The following is a 19,177-nucleotide window of genomic DNA, read 5'->3' on the forward strand; positions in this document are numbered from 1 at the left end:
TTAGTAAACCTTCAAAATAAACATGTTATAGAAATAAGTGTACTCTCACAATATAACATATAACAAAAATCATGGTAGTAAAGACCAATGAATTTTAGGCAACATTTAAATGGCTTCAAAACAGCATTTCAGTCTTAGCAGAGAATAGGTTTGGTTACATACCAAAATCTTTTACCTTTTAATATATCCTTAGAACAGCACCAGTGTTTTCAATGTTAAGGATTAGCACACATAAGCCTCAGAATTTAAATTCCTATTTAGGATGTCCACTTCCCTGAAGTGATGATTCCATTAATAGCTTAACTATAAATACTTGATCATAAGACAGTCTGGCACATTCTCCTTTTTTACATGTGGTTTAGCCCTATTTAAAAACATGATCTCTTTTTATCACTACCATATTCACCAGTTAAAAGAATTAGACATTTTATTACTGGAATGAAATGCTTTTGCAGAGGGTTAGCCAGGAGAAGTGAATTCATACACTTGAGATTCATAGCTGGCATAACCCAGAATCCATTTTGCATTTAAGAGAAATCAAACATTTTGTTCTGACTGAATTATTAAAAATGATTGTTCCAGGCTGCTGGCGGCCAGAAGGCAGGCTTGCAGAATGTGCCCTTTTGTTGTTTAAATTATGATATATTCCTGAGTGTTTCTGTGTATATGTCCTCTCCTCTCCCCCAGAAAAAAGAGGGAATGGAAGTAAATACTGTTGAATGATGATGCATGGAGGAGACTGTAATCATTGCAATGAAATAATGGTGTAAAGCCAATGTTCTCCCATGTAAACTATCACTCAGTTCACAATAAAAACTTAAAAAAAAAAAAAAAAATTGCCCCAAGTTCCCTGATTCACAGGATAAGAATGACAGTCTTTTCCTTAGGTTATAAAGCTGTGGCCTCACATGAAGGAATCGTAATGAGGGAATTACGCCCACACAAGATAGGTAAATACAATTTTGACTAAAATATTGTTTTATAGAAAGGTTTTAAAATAGTAAATATACACTACTGTTATGACAGCATTACCTATTAAAACTAACAAATGGACCACTTGTCATTTCCAATAAAATAAGAAACGAATGCTAAGAGACACAAGACTACCTCAGGGGCAGAAGCTAGGATTGCCCTCCTGCCATCTTATTGCCTTTGCAATGTCGACTTCATGTTGAGGTTCCCTAGTCACAGAGGTATTGTGAGAGATGGAACTAATGTTTTAAAACAATATAGAAAGGGGTATAGTTTGTAATTGTTTAATTATTCACCTACTAGCAACGTTGTAGTTGTTAAATGCTGTTGAGTTGGTTCTGACTCAGAGGGACCTTGCATAGGGTTACCGAGGAGCAGCTGGTGGGTTTGAACTGCTGACCTTGTGGCTTACAATCCAGTGCTAATCCTACAGCACCACATGTTGTTGTTATGTGCTGTCAAGTTGGTTCCAAACCATTGCGACCCTGTATAGGGTTTCCAAGAAAAGGCTGGTGAACTTGAACTGCAAACTGACTTTGCAGTCCAGCACATTAACCCACAGTGCCACACTGGAATTCCACATAGGTGAGTGAAAATTAAATCATGACTGAAGCTGAAGAAACAACATCACCTTAATAACAAAATGACAAATAACCCAATCATAAAATGGGCAAAGGACTTGAATAGATATTTCACCAAAGACAGCATTCAAATGGCCACCAAACACCTGAAAAGATACTCAACGTCATTAGCCATCAAAACCACAATAAGATACCATTTCATGCTCACCAGGATGGTTAACATTAAAAACAAACAAACAAAGACAGAAAATAACAAAAGTTGCTGAGGATGTAGGGAAAATGGAACCTTTATTCATTCCTGTTGGGAATGCAAAATGGTACCTTCAATGCCACAGACAATGTAGCAGTTCCGCAAAACATTTAAAGTAGAATGATTAAAAGACCCAGAAATTCCATTCCTAACTGTATATCCAAAATACTTGAAGGCAGAAACTCAGACAAACATATATACCCGAATGTTCATTGGAGCACTAATCAAAATAGCCCAAAGATGTGAACAACCTAATTGCCCATCAACAGATGAATGGATAAACAAAATATGGTGAATGCATACAATGGAATACTACCTTAGATAAATTCTTGATACATGCTACAATATGGATGGGACTTCATGACATTATGCAGAATGAAATATGTCAGTCACAAAATGAAAAATATTATATGATTGCACTTATATAAAAAGATAAGAACAGACAAATATAGAGAGACCAAAGTTTACCAGTAGTTACCAGGGGTAGGAGGGAAGAGGAAAGCGAAGATTATCGTTTATGGAGTAATAAGTTGTAGTTTATGGTGATGGAAAAATTCCATTGGGATAGGGCTGTACAACCTATTGCAGTTTCTGTCAGTAAGCTGTACCCAAGTAAAAAGCTGAATTGTAAAAAGTTGTAAGATAGATATATTGACAATGACAAAAGTAAAAAAAAAAAAGTAATAGTTGCTAAGGTTTCTTATGCATAAGCAAACATCTCATGGGATTTGGTCCCTTGGTTTAGACACTTATGCTCATGGTTTGGATGCAAGAGACAGATAGGGCTGGCAGGACTTAATAGTTCAGTAAAGATTATTTTACTATACCTGCTTCCTCAGGATGAAGTATGGAAAATATTGGGCTGTAAAATATCATTACACAAACCCAGAAAAGACACCAGAAGGGCAGGAAAGACAAAAGCTACATCCTGAGTCATGCGAGGTCTGATCTGTATCCAGTTAGCAACATCAACCCTTTAAAGCTATTTCAACAGATAACCAAGTCAAACCAGTTTTTGAGCCTAGGGTGATTAGAAGTGAACGGACCAGAACTTTACACACACAGGACATCCAGAATGACTCCTACCAACTAAACCTTGTAAATTTTGCAGCAGATGTCATTTTGTGTTTTGCTTGTGTTGTTGTTAAGTGCCGTCAAGTTGGTTCCAACTCATAATGGCTCTGTATAGGGTTTCTAAGGAGCAGCTGGTCAATTTGAACCATCCACCTTGCAGTTCCAACCAGCCTTGCTTACTCCCCTGCCCATTCCCTGCACCTCCCTCTACCCAGTGTTGTAGTTGTTGTTGTAATGTGCCATGGAATTGGTCCTGACTCATAGCGACCCTGTACAGGGTTTCTGAGGCTGTAAATCTTTACGGGAGCAGAAAGCCTCATCTTTCTCACATGGAATGACCTCCTGTCTCTCTCCCTCTCAAGAATTCTATAACCTTGCTTTAAAAACAGCTTTGTTTGTGTGGAAAACTTTATGCCTCTCCTTGACATTGTTGGTCAGTAGAAGGCAAGGACCTTCCTTTACAGTGTTTAAGTGCCTCTGTTCTACCTCCTAGTTTACCGTCTAGTACCTGAGGTCTAAAAGCTTGAAAGCTGCCATCCAAGGCACAACAATTATTCTCTATTCACCTGGAGCAACAGAGGAAGGAGGAATAGGAGAAAGAGATGGATGCATGACTAATTGTGTTTAGAAATGTCTGCCACCTCTGGCATGAGATCTGAAGGCGTTGATGGTGCCAGGCTGTCATTACTGAACATTCTGATCAAAGATTCTATAGAAGAATCCCGATGGAAAGGTGGGAAATGCAGAGTATAACTCAAAATCACATAGAATGTGGATTTTCTACAGCCATGGAGTCAAACTATTGCCCTGAGATAATCTTTAAACCTTAAACCAGAAATATCCCTTGAAGTCTTCTTAAAACTAAACAGTAGTTTAGCTTAACTAGTTAACAATATCAACCTTGAGCAATTTGCTCTTTTAAGAACCATCCATGTGGAGTCAAACTGACAATAGATAAACAGCAACTAGGAAGACTAGATAGGAGCCTTAGGGGACAGTGAGTTTATGTCAGTGGCAGAGGAACATCTCAGGAAAGCAGGAGGAGAATGGAAGCTCAACTAGATGAACGTAACCAATGCCACTACGTTGTACGTGTAGAAATGACTGAATACTGCTGTGTGTTTGCTTTGTATAGTTTCAACAACAACAAGTTATGTCAAAAGGATAAAACACAGTGCTTATGAAGATATCATTTCTGATATACTTTTTCATTTATTTCCCCCAGCTGTAATTTTCACACACATAGCAAACTAAAATAAGGAGCAAAATAAGAGCTTCAAAGGCTTTCCATATACGTCTTATCACATTTTTCCTTCCACGGGAGTCTGTGATCTTCTCAAAAGCGCCTAGCTACAAGGCTGTGTTCCAATCAAAAATGGTAAATTAGGGAGGAAACAGTACATAGACCATTCACAAAGACCATTTTAAAAAATGACACAGATACTTGGCTTTACAATGGATATATATTTTTAAGTATTTTAGGACAATTCGTTTTCTTCTTTTCAGATGTTTGCTAAACTTGTCCAATTTAATCATCCAGTTGACAAAGCAAAGCAACCCCACGCTTGACCCAGTGCTGGGTGGGTAGATGCGTTTTTAACAACATCGCAATCACAAAGTTAGTAGAATGGCCAGTGGTGGAAAGAGTTCCTTTACGTTCACTTGTCTTGTACAAGGGACAGACATAGGCATTTGACTTCGGAATCTTAAACTTTTCAGCTTGAAAAGAAGAAACGTATCTATTTAATAAAGGGAAAATAGCCAATGGTATTAAAACAACTATACATCTTATAATACTATTGTTCTTGTTTTAAGTCTTGTTGAGATGATTCCCACTCAGGGTTTAGCGTTTCTGAGGTGAGTTTGAACTGCCAATCTTGTGGTTCAAATCAACCATGTGGTCAAGTGATTATCTTACAGTGCCACACCAGAACTCCTGTAAATACAATGTTGCTGTTGACAAGTGACATTGAGTCTGTTCTGACCCATAGCAACCCTGTATATGGTTTCCAAGGAGCGGCTAGTGAGCTTGAACCACTGACCTTGCAATTCAAACCAACTTTGCAGTCCAATGCATTAACCCTCAGGGCCACACTAGTGGCCAGTGCTAAATCTAAGATCATGATAATCATTTTCTAAGATTTTAAAGTTTTAATTTTTTTAAATTCTAGCATATACATTTACTTATAAAATAAGGCAAATGATTTCATATGGTCTATGTTTCTAATTCTAGAAGATAAAAATGGATGTTAAGGTCAAGTCACTTGGCAGACATGAAAACACTCAAGAAGGACTTGGGACTGATAGAGTCAGAGCAGGAGAAGGTAGGGAAGAAGGTCTCCCCCAATACCCTATAGATTACACAGGTTGTGGGACTATGGAGCATGGGGCTAGGGAGCAACAATCCATTTCCAATTTAAACATTAAATCACTACTTACTATGATTGAACTATATTTTAATATGTCAGAGATACAAAAGGAGAAACACAGCTTCTTAGAGCTTCAGTACAAGAAACTCATAATTACAAGAAGCTGACCTTTCCACTTGTTTTCAGCAGACTATTACTAAGAAAAACACTCCAATCCTTATCTTACTCACAAAAAGAATCCACATATAGTCCCTGAAAAACCAGATATATTACACTTTTTGAAAACTAAGGCCACATTTCAAGGAACTAAAATTGAGCTACATTAATAACGAAAAAATAATTGGTGGTGACTTATAAATATTTTAATTTAAGTTAAAATATTTGAGAAGAAAGAGGAAACAAAAGCATGAGCTCTAATTTTTTTTTCAGGTTTGTGAAAAGAATGCTGATGCTAGAAGGTGGGAAGGATCAAGTGGCTTTTCCCAGGAAGCAATGCTGGTCTCCACCCTATGTGGCTTACCACACCTATGCCTTGGGGCACTGGCTAGCCTAGGAGCTTCTCACAGCCAGGAAAAGCTAGTCTCTAGCTGGACCCCGTGTCAAGTCTATTTGAGCCTTTGATAAGTGGGCAATGAAAGTTCAGGGGCAGCGCATGGCTGGGCATTTGTAGACTTTCTGAAACCCCTTGTAGAAGTGTTGGGGAGGGCAAAGAAAATAACATAATCCCATGGGCTAATAGCATGAACAAGCAAAATTATTTTCCCAAAACAACAAATGGCACAGGAAAAACATGATGGGGGGAGCGACAGTATACTTCCAATACTAACATTAAATCACTACTTATTACAACTGAAGTATAACTTAATATATCAGAGTCCTGGTGTGATGCTGTAGGACTGGACTGTAACCTCAAAGTCAACAGTTCAAACCTACTAGCCACTCCTTGGAAATCCTATACAGGGTCTCTATGAGTCAGAACAACAGCAACAAAGTACCTTATAGCAACATATAATATAAAGAGTAAGGAGCTCTGGTAGCACAGTGGTTACGAATCGGGCTGTGAACCACAAGATCAGCAGTTCAAAACTACCAGCCGTTCCGCAGAAGAAAGATGAGGCTTTCTGCTCCCGTAAAGATTTACAGCCTCGGAAACCCTGTACAGGGTCGCTATGAGTCGGAACCGACTCCACGGCACATAACAACAACAGTATAAGGAGTGCTGGTAGTGCTATATAGCATAAGCACTGGATTGCTAACCATGAGATCAGCAGTTCAAACCCACCAGTCACTCTGTGGGAGAAAGATGAAGCTTTCTGCTCCTGTAAAGATTTATAGCCTCAGAAACCCTATACAGGGTCATTGAGTCAGAATGAACTCTATGGCACCTAACAACAACAACATATCTTAATATATGTGTGAAACAAACTTATTTGGGGAAGCAGTTAGCAGAATCTATCATTATCATCCCTAAAATGCTAAGAAATTTTATTAAAAGTATATTTACTTGGTTTAATCCATATGATGGGCATCAGGTCAAACAGAAGTTTAGGATATTGTTCAGCAAGCAATCCACTGTGCAGAGAAATTGATGGGAGTATTAGAAACAACTTATGAAATTTGTTTCTTAAGACAGGTAGCTACATAGATAATTGACTTTTAATACGAGAGAAGACTAGAGAAAAGAACTGTAAAAAATATAAAAACAAAACGAAGATGCAATAAAAAATTGAGAGGAACAAAAGAAAATTATGGAACAGCAAAATACACAGTCAACAATTATCAATGACTGGATGGTACAAAAGGATGTAGGCTCAGCTGCTAACCGAGAAGTTGGAGGTTTGAGTCTAGCCACCCAGAAGTACCCTGGAAGAAAGGCCTGGAAAATCAGTCTAACACATATGGGTCACCATGAGTTGGAGTCAATGCAAAGACAAGTGTTTATTTGACTATTTAACAAATACTGTTATGAGGCAGGCACTATGCTATCACATTGGACCCTCACAACAATTCTACCCTCATTCCTTTTTCTGTTTCACAGGGAAAACTGGTAGGTCAGAGAGGTTGAAACCTTTTTTTTTTTTTTTTTTTTTTTAAATAATTACACAACTCTTAAGAACCAGAGTCAGGACTCAAACACAGATCTGCCTGCCTCAAAAACCGGATTTCTTTTTACTATGTTGTGTGTTTGCTGAAGAAAGGAAGAAAAGAAGAGAGGAACAAAAGGAGAGAAAGTGGGAAGAAGAAAGAAAATACATTAGGAGAAATGTCAGTAGAATGCCGAAACAGAAAAGAGAAATAACAAAATGAACTTTATACAGGTGAGTCTTCCCATAACACTATCTGGAGTCCAAAAAGATAGTTAACTCTCACTGTGTAGTTATCTTGTTGGTCCCTCTTAAGTGATTTTTCTCACTTTAACTCTCCTTTGGGAGCAAAGTCTAACCCTGATCTGGGGACTAGAGACTCATGCTTATACCCAGATTATACTAAAGAGCAGGACTCCAAAGGAAATGCTTCTCCCCTTCTCTCCTGTCCTCACATATGTATGTTTTAAAACTGAAATATTAATTTTTAAGTCTCCTGGTGAAGTTGGAAATTCAACATCCATTTAAAATATTCCCAATTTTTATTATTTCATTAATGTACAAAAAATGTTTTTCATTCACCAATAGACACCAGAACTTTCCTTTACTGCAGCTGTAAAACTGTTGAGAAGTGAGGCAGCTGTTATAAAATGGAAGGTACAGAGTGATAATGTTTACTAATCTGTTTATTAATAAAACCACTCAAAATGTTCAGGATCTAAAATTGCTCATCAATTGCACCACCCTGAAGAATGCTTTATAAGAATTCTGACACTATTAATTAGTTGCATTATTCCCCAGAAGCCTCATAGTTTAAGGGGAAAAAAAGGAAAAAAGCAGCATCTTATTTCTAATTGAAGAGGTATTTACAGTTATAACTACTGACCTTGTTCTGTCCCAGCGTGCTCCATCAAGATATAAACCATGGATAAAAACACCATCAAGTGGTGCTTTGTCAGATGTATCAAAAGGAATAACCTGGAAGTAGGGGCAGACCAGACACATTAGCAATGATTATCTTTTCTCTGCTCCCTTCTCCTCCCTCACCATTGTTCTATATCTAGGTTATGTTGTGGCAAACTCTCTACTGTTGGATATAATGAGAGATCTAGAAGAGTTTTCTTCATGAAGCAAAGAATCCAAACAAGTCACATTGTTTATAATGGCTATAAAATATACAAGATAAACTCTGAGTATCCTTTATGCTTACACAGTATGACTCTGATGCAGTGATATACCACTGAGTTACTATACCTCAAATTCGTATCCTAGTAAATCAATAGGGATGGTATGTTTTCTGGCATAATTCTGCATAGCTCCAGTTAAAAAGGCTTGGGTGAAAAAGAAACCCGAGAGCCAAAACACATTTGGTTTTCCTGAATCATACCAGTCCTAAAAGAGGGAAAGAGACATTAATTTTACAACTTACTCAAGTGTCAGCTGACATGCAGTTGGCTCCTGGTTCTGTTTTTCTTTGTGTGCTGTTCAATTAATATACAGGCTGGGCACTTCCCATCACAAGACTGTTTTCCCGGCCATCAGACACACTCCTACTCTCCTCCTACTTCTCTACCTTTCTAGCTACTCTTCTTGGGAAAGCAAACTGGTTTGAATACAAATCTGAATTAAATATAACTGGAAATATTCAAGTCTTCTGCAAAAAGCCAAATGTAAATTATTGGGACAGCTATTTTTTTACTTGGAGTCCTGGTGTGGTGCAATGGCGAACCATAAGTGTAGCAATTCACACTCACCAGCTGCTCCTCAGAAACCACGTACAGGGTTGCTGTGGGTTGGAACCAGACTTGACGACATTTAACAACAACAACAACAAAAACATATGATTACTTATTGTTCTCTAAAGCAACTGTCTTTAGATATCTCACACAATGCACCTCATGGTGGTGGTGGTTGCCTGTTGCTATGATGCTGGACAGGGTTCAGTGTAGCTTCCAGACTGAGACAGGTTAGGAAGAAAGGCCTAGTGATCCATTCCCAAAATGATCCATGTTGACTCCAGAATCACAATGGTCCAATCCCAACAGATCATGGTGATGGATGCGAGACCATGCAGTGTTTCATCCCGTTTACATGGGGTTCCCCCTGAATCATGGTCAATTCAATTCAAAGAGCTAACAAAAACCACTCTCTTGAATCCCTTCCCTCCATGCACCTACTCCATCTAGATCAGATAGTCATGGTCTTCTTTCTTTAACACTGTGTACTGCCCTCTTGCTTCCTCCCTCTCTCTGTTCAGCACACCAAGGGCACTGTTGCCAAGGTATATCTCACCATACATGGTTTGAATCAAATTTACATTTTGTATAATTCTTCAGTGGCTTACTTAAATCCCCAAGTCTAAACCCTAATATCTTATTCAAGACACTTCACAATAGGACCCCAAATTGCATTTCCAACTCTATCCACTTTTAGAACACTTCAAGTATTCTACAGTCTCATTAGTCTGGACTATTTGCTGGTCTCTTCTATGTGTTGGGTGAAAAGCTCTTTTTTATTTCTTCTGAACTTATAAAAGTGACATACCCTTATTTCCTTCTGGAGAACAGGCTCTCCTACACTGTGAGTCTAAGAACTTCTGGTGCTGGAATTCCACGCACATGGAGGGTGTGGGGTAGGGTCATGTGGGTCCTGGAATAAACCTAACTAATCCTGCTGTGGTGCTGAAGGATAAGCACTCAACCACAAGGTTGGTTTGAAGCATAAGGTTGGTAGTTCAAACTCATCAGTCACTCCTTGGAAACCCTATATAGGGTCGGAACCAATTTGACAGTACTTAACAACAGCACAATTTTTCTTCTAATCTCAGTGACTGATTCAGGAATGACATATAACCCAATGAAAGCCAATAAGATGCAGGGACTCCTGTTGAGACTCTTCTTAGCTCTTTGAAGTTACATGGATGTGGCTGTTGCTATCTTGCTAAGAATGCAGTTAACCCAAAGGGAATGGATCCAAGAGATTAAGCGTGAGAAGCAAGGACCAAGTCACCCTGTTTACATCCCAGTCAAATCCTACTTTCAGTCTGTTAAAACCCTGAATTTTTCAGTTGCACAGGGATCAGACTTTTTTTTTTATGTTAGAATTTTTATTACTTATGATAGGATAGATCCTAAATGATACACTGCCTTTGATTTCAAGACTGTCTCTAAGCTCTTACCCTTTCTTTGCTGGATTCAAAGTCATTTGTTTGTATAGACACAGCTCAAATGTTACCTCATCCATGATACAAACTCTGCTTTCTTGAGCTGAAAGAACTGTCCCTTCTTCACATTTCCTTAATGACACATCCCTTTGTACACTGTATTAGCTTTCTTTCTTTTTTCTAATGAACAACTTGCTTCCCTGTAGGCTATAGGCAGCTGGAAGGTAGGGTTAATATTATAATTATCTTTTTATCACACAGAGCTTTGGACAAAGTGTGGTCTCAACTCTCATTTTGTTGAATGAACAGATGAGATAACTGAAATGAATCGTATCTCTAAATGTACTAACAATACTACAGGGAAGAAAGTGGCTTTAGTAAGAGGAAGTGTTGCAGCACTGTAACTGACAGATCAAGAAGAGGCAGAAAAAGAGATGAAACTTAACATGGACACAAGCCAACAGAAACACTAGAAAGAACCCAGTCTTCAAATATGTAAAAAACTCCCTTACTTCACATTGTTGTTGTTGTTGTTAAGTGCCGTCGAGTCGGTTCCGACCCATAGCGACCCTGTACAGGGTTTCCGAGGGTGTAAATCCTTACGGGAGTAGAAAGCCTCATCTTTCTCCCGCGGAGCGGCTGGTAGTTTCGAACCGCTGACCTTAAGGTTCGCAGCCCGATTCGTAACCACTACGCTACCAGAGCTCCTTAAGGCTTTATATAGTGAAGAATGTTGAGACTGGTCAGCTACTTGAAGAATCTTAATTAGCTACCATTTACTGAGTGCTTAGTATTTGCCAGCAACTGGTCTAAGCATTTTGTTTGATCACCAAAACCTCAATCAAAAGCCACACCATAACACAATGGGAGTCCTGGTGTGGTGCTGTGGGATAAAGCAATGGACCACAAGGTTGGTTTGAAACACAAGGTCAGTGGTTCAGATTCAACAGCTGCTCCCTGGAAGCCCTCCACAGGGTCACTATGAGTCAGAACTGACCAGACAGCACTTAACAACAGCACAAACATGACATAGTGAGTTGGTATTAGTCCTCCAACATTACAGATAGGGACTGGGGAGCAGAAAGAGAAAGAGAAATGAGAAAGGGAGAGAAAACTCAGATGACTTACTTGCTAAATTTGTTGATTCTAAAGCCTCTTTCGTAGCATAGTGGATTACGAGCTGGGCTGCTAACTGCAAGGTCAGCAGTTTGAATCTATCAGTTGCTCCGAGGGAGAAAAATGATGCTTTTCTGCTCCCTTAAAGATTTACAGCCTCAGAAACCCTATACAGGGATGCTATGAATCACAACTGACTCAATAGCACATAGCCAACCAGTAAGACGTGAAGAAGAGACCAAGAGATAAAAAAAAAAAGACGGGGAAATAATGGCACAACTTTTGTAAGGCTAAATAGACAATGGGGAAGACCCACTTAGGGGACTATTTGTACTGAAGGGATGAGAGAAGCTGTCCCAATAATGGGTGAGACCATTCTTATTAATTCAAATGGTGTAATTCTAAGGCGCAATTCAAATTTCAGGTAGTGTAGCTATGATGTAAATGTCATATTAACAGCAACAACAAAAGGAATTTGTCTTGAAGACTATCTCACCTAGCCCTAGGCCAAGACCTCTCTGGGAAATGAGCAATGAGTCTCCTAGGGGAACAGGCTAAAGACTCTGAGGTTCTTCGAGAACAAAAGAGGATACAGGAAGCGTAAGTAGTTCCAACGAGCTTCAAAAAGTTTGGAAATAAACTAGAGCATAAAATATTAAAAATGTGAAAATGGAATGAACTGACTCTATATTAGATGCTTTTAGTAAGAAACAGAAAGAGCCTTGTACACACAAAGCAGCCAAAGACATGCGGGGACATGGCTAGGAGAGTTCTCAATGTACACATTCTCACCTATCAGAAGGAAAAAGAGAAAAGAACACTAGAAACTGAGAAAAGACACTCAGATTCATTACTGATGGGGAAACAAATGAAAATGTTCAAATAGAATCAAGTAAGCATTTAAAACAATAAGGAACCACTGTCAAGAAAGATTTTTCTAGGAACACAAAACTGGTGTACCTTTGGATATCCAGTAATACAATTCAATGCACTAATAAGCTAAAGAATAAAAAAATCACACCTTTAGCAAAAAATGCTGAAAAGGCATCTGATAAATTCAGTAAGTTAGGATTTATCAGAGTTCACAGTAACTGGATGTTTACCACATACCAGGTACTATACTAAGTGCTCTGAATGAATTCTTAAATTTAGTAATTACAGCAACTCTATGACTTAGAAGTGCCATTAGAAAACTGAGGCTGGCATCAACTCTTCTGAAGCCTAAACCACTGTTTTATACTAGCTCTTTTGTCAAATTTATAACCCACCAAAAAACCTCTTATAAAATAATTTTGCAAAAACTTGTCCAAAAGAAAAGTGAGCCTAGCACATGAGTAAACGATTCACAGAAGAATATGCAAATGTCAGACACATAGATCAAAAGAAGCATAGTCTCATTGATGGTCAAGGAAAGTCAAATTGAATTAAGAAGGCACAAGAAGGTACTAGGTGACTTAACAGACTATCTCTGCACATCCTCACAAGCAATGACAGTTTCATGATTAGATTCTATACTGAAACAAATATTTTATGTAATAAAATAGGCAACTGAATATTGAAAAATCATATACCTAAAGTTTGTGAATTTCCAAAACAGTATTATTTTTGAGTGGCTCTTCCCAACATCCTTTCCGCAGTCCCACATATATAATCACAGGATGGGGGTAAGCAGTGTAGCAGAAGCAGAGAAGGCAGTATCTGTCTGGAGCATCCTTTAACTGGGTAAAGAGCAGAGTGTTTCATAGCACTCATCTTTTCTTTGGTTGTCTGAGATAAGGGGCACTGATTCTAACACAATGGTCATTTATTGATAAATCCAAACCTTAAATTCTTTCCATGATTTACCAGTGAGTATTTAAATCACAGGACAAAACTATAGTCTCAGAAAATCACAAATGTAGAACCTCCAGAAATACATGTATTACATGCACATTCTTTGAATTCTGGTAAATGTTTCAATACTTTGAAACATATGTAATTTTCAATCTTCTAAAATTTTGGTTAAATTATTACAAACCTATTAATTTTATTCCACTTAGCTCACAAACATCTAAGTGACTCCAGCCAATTTCCATCATCTTCCAAGTCAACTCCACTCTCCCCACTCAAAACCCACATCTGTGTTTATATTTATATCTATTTATATATAAAATTCTTTACCTGTAGAAAGCTCAGCCGGGCTAGAAAATCTGTGACGTAACTTCCTAAGGGCTTAAGACTTGGGTATGATCGTTTGGCCCATGTTTCTGGAACCCTTCCAATAAGTAAGCTGCCAGAGAGGGCCTCCAATGTAGAGTCCATTACAACCACACCTTTAATAGCTTTTTCAAGGTCCCGCAAAGTGTTATATATCGTTCTAATTAAGCTGGAATGAAATAAATTAAGTCATCAATATAGCTGTTGTTGTTAAATACCATCAAGTCAGTTTCAACTCATAACAACCCTGTATAGGGTTTCCAAGAGCTGTTGGTGGATTTGAACTGCTGACCTTATGGCTAGCAGTCCAGTGCTTATTCTACAGCACCATACCAGGACTCCCATCAATATAGAGACAATAGTAAATATCAACATTCAATCCTTCCAGATGAAGAGGTGATGGCTGGACCCTCATTTACAGCTTTATGAGAGTATTTCCCATAGTGTGGTCACCTCCCATTTCGTGGTAAGTGGGATAATTTTCAGGTGATTCTTGGATGAACGTACTTCATTTGAAATCATATTAGACATATATTAAAATACAGAAAGTAGTAGAACTAGCACTTTTAACTTGTTGTACTCTGGGTAAATAGATGACAAATGGAAATACGTGAAAAAATATCAACATGTGGTAAAATGGCTAAATCTTGGGGAATACTGCATTAGAACATCAACTATATATTCACTTACATATTTGAAAATACTTATGCTTCCAACTAGGCCCAAACTGCTAAGAACACCATAAATACACCTGTTTCTGTTGTTAAGTATCATTGAGTAAGTTACGACTCATAAAGACCCTATATAGGGTTAGCAAGGGGTGGTCGGCAGTTTGAACTGCTGACACTGTGGTTCAAACTGGCCTTGTGGTCCACAGTACTTATCCTACAGAGCCACACAAGGACTCCAAATATACCAGAAGTGAAGGTTTTAGACTAGAAGCCCAAACAACTGAAAAGTAGTATGTGACTTTATGTAAATATGGACTTCTGGTATGGTGCTGTGAATCAGCATTGGACTGTGAACCACAAGTTCAGCAGTTCAAACCACCAACCGCTTCTCGGAAACTCTATGCCAGGTCGTTATGAGTCAGAACTGAGTCGATGGCACTTAACAACAACAACAGGTGTATATAAGCCTCACAGCATTCTAATATGCTTTATTTTAAAATGTCAACAAGTCTGGAAACAAAATAAATTTGGAAACACTTCAGAAAATTCACAACCAAAACACTTTACCATTCCTTAAGCCAGTACTGAGTTGCAGAGAATTCATTAAAATCCAAAGTACATATTTTTTTTTTGCCATCGTGGGGCATCTAATCAAACTAGATTGGATTCAGTAATAAATTCAACCTAAAGAGCTGTATGTGTGTCACGTAGAGGGAAAAAAATGACAAAAGATGCCATGATACATTATTGTTGTTTTTAAGTGACATCAAGTCAGTTCTGACCCATAGTGACCCTATATAAGGCTTCCTAGGAGCAGTTGGTGAGCCTGACCCATCAACCTTACAGCACCACGCCAGGACTTCACCACTATACAAAGTCCTAGCTTAAAGGTCATTCTGTCTTTTGTTCTTGAAGAGAACAGTACCAAAACCAGGGGAGAAATTACTGAATATTTTAACCAGTAAAAGCAGATACCCTTTTCATCAACATTTTTACTTTATAAAAAGATCTCCTTATCTGGGGCAGAAGGTTCTAGAACTTAAAAAAAAAGGAAAGGGTGAAAATTTAAAGAAAATGGTAGAATTTTATAATCTTCTCTGTAACAATCAAATTTCATGCTACAATATCTTTTTATTGACTTGGGTTAATAGTTGTGGTGTCAGTGATGATAGTCTTACTTGTTAAATCGTTCCATTTCTTGTACCAACACTGTATTCATGCTTTCTTCATATCTCACGGGATACTTTGATAGTGCTGCTTCAATGTCAAAATTACTTGGGAGCTAAAAAAAATTTTTGAAGATCACAGATTACTCTCAAATGGGCCATTATTTTCGTTCAGGTATACTAACAATAACAGCTAATATTAGGGAGTACCTATGTGCTAGGAAAGCATGGTGGCTCCATAAAGACTTTGAACCACAAGGTCAGTAGTTGAGCTCATCAGCTGTTCAGTAGAAGAAAGATAAGACTTTCTACTCCTGCAAAGATTTAAAGTCTTGGAAACCATATACAGAGTCACTATGAGTCAGAATTGACTCTACGGTGCCTAACAACAATAACTATGCGCTAGTTGGGAGCCACTGTGTGGTACAAAAGATCAAAACACTCAACTACTAGCCCAAAGTTTGGCAGTTGGAAACCATTCAGGCACGCTGAGATGAGATGCCTAGCAATCTGCTTTTGAAAGATCACAGCCTTGAAAACCCTATGGAGCAGTTCTACTCTGCACGCATGGGGTTGCCATGAGTTTGCACCTATTCTACTATAGTGCCTTGTAACAATAAGCACTGTTTTCCATATATTATCCTACTTAACATACGCTGTATTTGTTAAGTACCATTGAGTCAGTTCTGACTTACAGTGACCCTGTGTAGATTTGCACTTCCGTCCAGAGCTAATCATACAGTGCCACACCAGGAGTCCAAACCAAGAGCACACAAACACAAGCATGCAGGCTGAGATATGTCTGATCCATTTTGTTGTCTTCAAGTGCTTCAAGTTGGTTCCAACTCATACAATCCAAGGAATGCCTGGTAGATTTGAACCACCAACCTTGTAGTTAGCAGCGTAGTGCGTATCCTATGGTACCACACCAGGAATCCTACTTAACATACATTGCCAATATTATCTTCATTTTTCAGATGAGGAAATTTAAAGACAGAGAAGTTAAGTAGCAGGCCCAAGGATACATAGCCAAAACCAGTCAGAGTCACAGCTATCTGATTCCAGGGCCAGTGCTATTAATTATTACAGGATATAATATTTTATAGAAGATACACATTTCTGAAAAGTTGTATATAGCTGAACTTTTCACAATAGAAATTTGAACTGCACAGTTCCACTTATATGCATGTAAGCTCCAAAAACACTAATCATCTCCACATGAGCAGTTCATCTCTCTGCTAAAGTATTACAATAAAAAGTGGTCTCTCGTAGCCATGGCATAGTTTTTATCATGTTTATTGCAACATGACAAATCCTCAATAAACACACCATGGGACCCAGATGAAGCACCACTAGCGTTACTGGAATTGTTCCCAAGAAGCAGAGAAAAGTTATGACACTGCAAGAAAAAGTTGGATAATTTGGTATGCATGGTCTACAGCTGCAGTTGCCCACTTGAAGATACATGAATCCAGAGTAAAGGCCATTATAAAAAAAGAAAAGCGAACTTGTGAAGCTGTTGCTACAGATACCAAGAGCAGTTGTGAAAATCTTGCATATTTTGCAAAATACTTTTTATTCACATTGAAAATGCAGCTTTTAAATGGATACAGTGCACAATAAATACAACATTCAAAGTATGTGTTACCTGATGGTTTATGTGATCAGTAACACTTCCAAAAAACCGCAAACTATCAGTAGTTACATTTTTGGGGAATCAAAAATTATACATGGATTTTCGAATGCACAGGGGATCCAAGCCCACAGCCCTCACATTATTCAAAGGTCAACTTTAATTTCTTTTAAAAACAGAGTATTACTTTCCATTCATAAAACTGATTTGTTACTTCAAAAGTGTCTTATACCCTATAAGAAACTAAAAGAAACTTACAAAAATGAAAGAATATACCATGCTCCTGGATAGGAAGACTTAACATTGTGAAAATGTCAATACTGCCCAAAGCAATTTACACATATAATGCAATCCCAATTCAGATTCCAATGGCATTCTTTAAAGAGATGGGAAAAACAATTACAAACTATATGGAAAAGAAAGAGTTCCTGGATAAGCAAAGCACCGCTTAAGGAGACCAACATAGTTGGAGGCCTCTCACTGATTTTGAACTTTACTACATGGCTACAGTGGTCAAAACAGTCTAGTATTGGTACAATGGAAGATACATAGCTCAATGGAACAGAATTGAGAATCCAGAAATTACAGCCCACTGATCTTTGACAAAGTGCCAAAGTAGAATGAATGGAAAAGAGATAGTCTCTTCAACAGATAGATGGTGCTGGCAGAACTGGAAATTGATATGCAAAAGATTGAAACAAGGCCTTTATCTCACACCATATACAAAAACCAACTGATCATGTATTAAAAACCTAAAAGTGAATTCCAGAATTATAAAGGCCATCAATGAAAAAATAGGGACAAATTTAAAGGCTCTAAAACAGAGCACACATAGACTACCAAACACTGTGAGAATTGCACAAAAAAAAAGAAGACAAAATAAATGATTGGGACATACTAAAAGTTAGAAACTTATGTGCATCAAAAGAGTAAAAAGGGAGCCCACAGAATGGGAAAAAAATCTTTTGCAATGACATATCAGACAAGGGACTAATTTCTGAAATATACAGAAAACTACAGTATCTCTACAAGAAAAAGACAAATAACCCAGTTAAAAATGGGCACAGGAAATGAATGGACACTTCACCAAGGAACATGTCAGGACAGCCAACAAACATATGAATAAACGTTCATGATCATTAGCCATTGTTGTTGTTGTTAAGTACCGTCTAGTCGGTTCCGACCCCTAGCTACCCTGAACAAGGTTTCCGAGGCTGTAAATCTTTGTTATTGTTGTTAGGTGCCATTGAGTCAGCACTAACTCAGTGACCTTATGCACAGCAGAAAGAAACAATGTCCGATCCTGGGGCAACCTCACTACTGTTGCCACACTTGAGTCCATCGATGCTGCCACCTGGCCAATCCATCTCGTTGGGGTCTTCCTCTTTTTCTCTGACCCTCCACCTTACCAAACATGATATCCTTCTCCAGCGACTGTTCCCTCCTGACAATATGTCCAACGTATGAGAGACGAAGTTTGACCACCTTGGCCTCTAAGGAGCACTTCTTCCAAAACAGATCTATTCTTTTGGCAGCCCACAGCACTTTTAGTATTCTCCTCCAATAACTCAAAGGCATCAATTCTTCTATGGTCTTCCTTAATCACTGTCCAACTTTGGCATGCATATGAGGTTATTGAAAATATCATAGCTTGGGTCAGGCGTACCTTAGTCCTCAAGCTGACATCTTTGCTCTTCAACACTTTAAAAAGTTCCTGTGCAGCAGATTTGCCTAATGCAACACGTCATCTGATCTCTTGAATGCTGCATCCATGAGTGTTGATAGTTGATGCAAGAAGAATGAAGTCCCTGACAACTTCAATCTTTTCTCCGTTGATAAGAATGTTGTTTAGTGGTCCAGTGGTGAGGATTTTTGTTTTCTTGACATTGAGATGCACTCCAT

General features: G+C 38.3%; 1 protein-coding gene across 1 annotated transcript in view; it reads right to left on the minus strand.

Moving 5' to 3' along the window:
• Window positions 1-4,405: 4,405 nt before the first annotated feature.
• DNAH12 (dynein, axonemal, heavy chain 12) overlaps window positions 4,406-19,177 on the minus strand; it is a 397,890-nt gene continuing 383,118 nt past the window's right edge. The window contains exons 51-56 of the mRNA XM_006862120.1: window positions 15,655-15,758; window positions 13,770-13,974; window positions 8,585-8,722; window positions 8,217-8,308; window positions 6,751-6,818; window positions 4,406-4,596 (exon numbers count right to left, since the gene is read on the minus strand). Of these exons, the coding sequence (XP_006862182.1) occupies window positions 4,406-4,596; window positions 6,751-6,818; window positions 8,217-8,308; window positions 8,585-8,722; window positions 13,770-13,974; window positions 15,655-15,758 (798 nt within the window). The remainder of the gene's footprint in view (window positions 4,597-6,750; window positions 6,819-8,216; window positions 8,309-8,584; window positions 8,723-13,769; window positions 13,975-15,654; window positions 15,759-19,177) is intronic.

The sequence above is a fragment of the Chrysochloris asiatica genome, unplaced genomic scaffold, assembly GCF_000296735.1.
Source record: "Chrysochloris asiatica unplaced genomic scaffold, ChrAsi1.0 scaffold00046, whole genome shotgun sequence".
Classification (NCBI taxonomy): Eukaryota; Metazoa; Chordata; class Mammalia; order Afrosoricida; family Chrysochloridae; genus Chrysochloris; species Chrysochloris asiatica.